This window comes from Phytophthora infestans, genomic scaffold, assembly GCF_000142945.1.
Source record: "Phytophthora infestans T30-4 supercont1.14 genomic scaffold, whole genome shotgun sequence".
In the NCBI taxonomy this organism is placed as follows: domain Eukaryota; phylum Oomycota; class Peronosporomycetes; order Peronosporales; family Peronosporaceae; genus Phytophthora; species Phytophthora infestans.
In genome coordinates this window covers 442,832-448,377 of record NW_003303745.1, presented here as the reverse complement: position 1 = coordinate 448,377, position 5,546 = coordinate 442,832, and the positions used below count along the sequence as shown (strand labels likewise).

Here is a 5,546-nt window from a genome sequence, read left to right as displayed (position 1 = left end):
ACGCAACGCACGAGCTTCTCCACGTGATGGGTCTGCTAGTTGCGCACATGCTGAGCCGACCATTACAGCGATTCTCTCAGCATTGGCCCATGACGGAAGACGGTGCCGTTCCCGCCGGCGCCTTTGGCAGGTATATGCCACGATATCGCTGTCAAGGCATTATGCGAGACTTGCATTTTGTGGGACTCGTGATAAGTTAACGCTTCGCCCGGTTGTCGAGAAGCTACACGAGCGCTTCCTGGCCGGTTGGAGTGATTTTATTCGATGAGGGGGGTGTTTGCCAGCGACGTCAAGACGAAACACCATGAGAATGTTCATGCCAGACAAGCCGCATAGGTACGACTCCAAAACGTTTATGACATATGACAGCAAGACAGCATACTGCCACATCTGAGACTCAGTTTTGTTGTTGAAATTTCACTGATGTAAGCTACGATTTTCAGGCTGACCTCGTTCTATTATGTCTTTACTTTGGAGATTTGAGATTTACGTTGGTAAGATGAAGGCTCGCGAAACTCAGACCGACGCATTTGATCATAAGACGGAAGCTACAGCGGTGATCCGAAGCCTCAAAGTTGCGCTCGCAAATGACCATCAAGCCGTTCATGCAGTCACGATCGGCCACTTCTATTCATCTATTCCGCTGGCTAATGAGTTGAACGTGTACGTCGTGGGGTTGATAATGACTTGGGGGCGGTATGACTGCAACGCTGTTGAGCCTCGAAAGACCCGACCTAGAAGTATCCTGCGGGGATCGTTGATGTTTTCACGTTCGCTGACTGTTCCCAGCATGATCGTCTTCCACTGATGGGACCGTAAACCGGTCCACTACCTGTGTCCTGAAACCGTGCTGACAACGCCTATGATCAATCACAGCGTGAAAGGAGAAGGACCAACGACCGTGGTGTGCCCGAGGGCAGTCAACGATTAATAGGAATGGATGTGCGCAGTGGATGTACATGGCCAACTCCGCCTCCAAACCTTCTCGATCCAATCTTCGATTCGTTTTGCAAAATATTACAAGATCCTATTCTTAGGCCCCATTGATCTGGTAATGGTGAATTTCTACATCTCACACAAAGCGGCTTGTAAATTGGCTATCACACCGGTGAAGAAGCGTGGGGAATGGTACGCTGTGTCCCACAGTCAGTTGGTGCAGCTGAAGGAGCATGATCTTGCAGGAGAGGCGACCACACCGTCACCAGGAGGCATGAAGCGCCGACGAAAACGCGCCGGCCACTCCCTAATCCAGTTCGCCGACTGTGTTACAGTATCTGGAGTTCAGAAACGGCGCCAGGGAGCTTGCAAAGCATGCGGATTGCTCTGAGGCGACCGCAAGAAGTCGTTTCATACTTGGGTATATAGAGCAGCTCTCACACTTCTACTGTGAGAGCTGCTCACACTTCTACTGTGAGAACTGCTCTATATACCCAAGTGTTACCTGTGCCCAGAAGCAAGATGTGAGTACAGAGGCACGATGAAGACCTTCTTTTAAATATGGCACGATGACTTTGAGTGTGGGCTCGTCATCCTACCTACCCTGGACAAGGGCGTTGTCCTCAGGCGCCCTGGATAGAAGACAGGTGTGCGCAAGAAAACACGTCGTGAGCTGTTTCGTGAAGAAGAGTGTGAGGCGGACGACGAGCTGCGTGGAGATCCTGATGAGCGTAGCAAAGGCGATAGTGAATTCGACCTGTAGAACCACAATGATCAGCTGCCATGTACGTTGCGATAACATAAAACATTTTTTGAGCCAGCGTACCTTATGTCTTGCAATTTCTGAACTAATTGGGCTCCCAATCCAACAATTTTGTGCACTGCGTTTACTGCAATCCTCTATGTTACGATTTTCAATCTCAACAGGATCAAGCGAAGCTGTAAAACTTACGACTATTAATAAGTCTATATTACACCTGTGTAAATATATATACCTAACCTCATGTGGGTAGACAACGACCTTACAAACATTTTAATAACATGTACGTCGTAAGTTGCGACTTTCTCTTAGGTACATATCCTACCGTCTTACCCCGCACAGAGCGCCCAGGCATACTAATAAAATATAGCGCCCAGTGAGCGCTTTATTCGTTTTGAGTGCCTAGGCGCTATTCTACGAACAAACTTCTTAACTTTGAAGAACGCACAGGTCAGGTGGAGATTATACAGCTACAAATATATATGCATGCGCGTCACTTTATTATGTGCTGACGGCTCAATTGGTCGAAGCATGGATTGGCATACTGCTGGTCCATGGATCGATTCTGGATGTGTCAATTGAGGACCCATCAGGGAAGAGGTACATGTAATGCCCCACACTAAAGATATGTCAAAGCTACTCAGATATTTTTAGAATGAGCAGTTAAGCGTTGATGGTCTCAACTACAATAAAAAAATTGGTGGAGAGTAGATTTCTTCATGCATTAGAGTCGCTCTAAAATCATTGGCTTAGAGTTCATTAATTTAACCCTATCGTTAACGCCATACATTTCTATTTGAAGAGACACCATACAAACTTCAAGTACAACGCCCTAAAAGGATACTTCAAGTACCTTCCTACAGCAGAAAATGTGCGAGGTTTTGTCCAAATATTATGCAGTTGTAGAGGTTTTGTGCAAAACCGGAGCAGAAGAGTACCTTAAGTATCATTTTGCACTGTCTTTTTTCTGGATAGCGATTGGCTGGAAGCCATCTCAGCCAATTTTCGCTTACGAAATAAAGTCAATAAGGGGAGTACCGTGGCCTACATGACCTCTTGATCCGTGTGGCGTACACAAACTGTGCCTCAAATGTACAATCACCGGAGTTGGACAACCTGGGCGGCGCTACCGCTACATCCGCAGACGCAGCTCCACTACAACATTTGGGCAGGATCGATGTCAAGTGCAAGCCCGCATCGACGGTCGACGGTGTGCTGACCATGCTTAAGGGTGTAATCAAAGCCATGTGGCTCTATCTGCTAACGGCCAGGCCCGAAACGGCCTCCCGCATCGAGGACATTCTCCGGTCTATATAGGGCTGTGGCTTTGTCTACGCTCCGTTATGAAGCCGGAAAGAATGCATTATCGCTACGTGGGCTTGAGAACCAGCCCCCGCCGGTAGGGCAGCTGAGTATGCCGGTGAAGAGGCGGTCACAGAGCTCATTCTTCCACCTGATGAGATCTACATGTTATGCACTGCAAGGCGCACTCGCGTGGCACAAAAATACCGCCCGTGATCGCCGACATCATTGACACGTACTCGACCTACTTGTCAAGAACCAACTCCGGGGTCTACGTATCCTTTTCCTGCCTAGGCGTCAGCGAATTCAGTACTAGAGGTGCAGCACAAACTTCTGGGCGCTTGTAGAACCAATCGGCTCCTACAACGTGGCGACGGTAGTAGAAGTAGCTACGAAGCTCTACCGAGCTCGCTGCGTTGCCATGACTAGCGGCAACAGCTCTATAATTGTTTCTCAATGCGAACCTCTTAGCGAGAAGGCTAAACTCGCTCTAGTTTCATTTTCAAGTCAACAAGCGCAGATGCACGTACCCTTACTTCAGATTTTAATTTGTGTATTTTACTAAAAAAAGTGTAAGGCAGCTGTGAAGCGATATTCTAGTGCCACCCAACTTGCATGTGCTTAGTTTCCGTTCAGTCTAGATTTTGCAGTCTCCCGTGAAGATGACTCGTGTCGAGTCTGATGACCCGGTCTGTCGTTCAATCTCACACGTGCCAGTGTATAGCGTGTTTAATCAGCTACCAAGACCAAAGGAGATGCTGTGCCCGAATGAGGGCTCTGACGTCAATCTCAACATGGTGCGTGTATTATACCCTCGTTTTTACAGCTCTAAGCTATTGGTTTTTGTGTAAGCCAGGCCCTTGCGTGATTCACTGTCGGCACTCGCAAGCCTATCGAATTCGACAATTTATACCCCGTTTTCTATTCGCTTGATCACCTTGTACGCTGAGTACGTTTATTATCCGATACTAGTGTCTACGCTGACGCGTTTTGTTGTTAAGGAGCGTGAGCACGGCTTTGGCTCTTATGCCGTAATTGATGATTTCGTTGGGACCCTCCCAGTGAAACAAATGTACAGTGTTAAACAGGGCTTTATGCCGGCAATCATCACCTTCTTCACGAATACATCATGCTGTTGAGATGGCTTCGATCCTCCATGGAAATTTCGGATTTACGACTCTGATTTTTAGATCTGTGTCAGTTGAATACAGTGGCTGATTTGTTATCGATATGTGTAGATTACGCGCAACCACCTTCACGATCGCCTAGATTTCTTGAAAGTCTACCTTCCGTATACGCGGACCAAGCTCGATGAGCACTTCAAATGCTACAACGAAATGAAGACGGACGAATTTGTTGATAAAGAGTCAGTTTACCTTCACAAGAAGGATGGGTTTCACAAAAAGCGTGGCTACACTATCTTTGTGTATCTGAGTATGACTATGAACGTCATCTATGTAATGGTGAAGCAAGCTAACAAGCTTCAATGGCAGCAGTGCCAATGCACCAAGTGCATGTACTACCGGTCATCAAAGTGGCGCAAAAAGAAACATGTTGTCATGGAGACTGACACGCTACCTCCTGTAAGATTCTATCGGCGCGGAAGCCAAGATGCGAGCCCCTCTGATGCAATTTACCGCAAGCAGCGCGAGAAGAAGTAACGGGGTTGTCTCCACTGTAGATAATGAAACGCTCAAATAAAAAAAATGATTTATTGCTTGAGATTACTTCCAGTTATACCCACCAGCACCTTAGCCTCGTACGAGACCGTCAACTGAATTGGTCTTCTGCGCTATTTTTAAGAAACTTCACCGTAGCGAGTTCGCAGCGATTCTCAGTAGCTACGACGGTAGCTGGACTCATGTGGTGGGCAGCGAGTCGTTCAGCAGCTTCGTAGCCGTGTATGCTAGCGTACTGCGGCTCCTTCAGCGGTTCTTCATCAACTGCATTAAATAAGCACACCAGTAGTCTGACGCTTTTACCGCTCTGCAGTGGTGGTTGCGTACAACTCTGACGTGCCACGGGACCTCCAGTACATCTGTTTTGCTGACCTTCGTCGGTTCGAAAGCGGATCTGAAATCCTTTGGTGGTCCTAGACGTGCTTGATCCTGAGAAGGCCTTTCTTCACCTTAGCGGCATAGGGAGGAGCAACTTGATTATAAGCGCGGCGGAGAACCTTTGCGAGCATTGCTGGTGTGTGACCTGGGCGAGAGCCGCGAATCTGGGCCCCACACTCTCTGGGCATCTTCGGCCTTTCGAGGGGCAGAGTATATGTTGCGAAATTTGAACGTTTTGCCTTCGAGAGGAGCTTAGTACGTGTACGGAAAACCCTGTACCCATGATTCGCCTTTTTTTTAGTAGCTCCGCGGTGACGGCTCCATTTCCGTCCAGCGTAGTTATGCAACGGTTCGACCCTGGACGAGTTACGTCTGCCGTTTAAATACGGGTTGTGCTCACTTGCGCCATGTAGTAGTACATCTAGCCAATGAGACTGTGTTCGCGTCTGACGTGCACCGAGCCGTTAAGGAGTTTGAAGGCGGGGTAACCG

General features: G+C 48.1%; 1 protein-coding gene across 1 annotated transcript; it reads right to left on the bottom strand.

The window, feature by feature from the left end:
* Positions 1-1,405: 1,405 nt before the first annotated feature.
* On the bottom strand, positions 1,406-3,227 carry PITG_09108 (uncharacterized protein; the record flags this gene model as incomplete). The annotated part of the gene is made up of 5 exons (XM_002903387.1): positions 1,406-1,422; positions 1,540-1,693; positions 2,030-2,052; positions 2,745-2,851; positions 3,187-3,227. The coding sequence occupies 5 exons, from the start codon at positions 3,225-3,227 to the stop codon at positions 1,406-1,408; spliced, it is 342 nt and encodes a 113-aa protein (XP_002903433.1).
* Between the last annotated feature and the right edge of the window lie 2,319 nt (positions 3,228-5,546).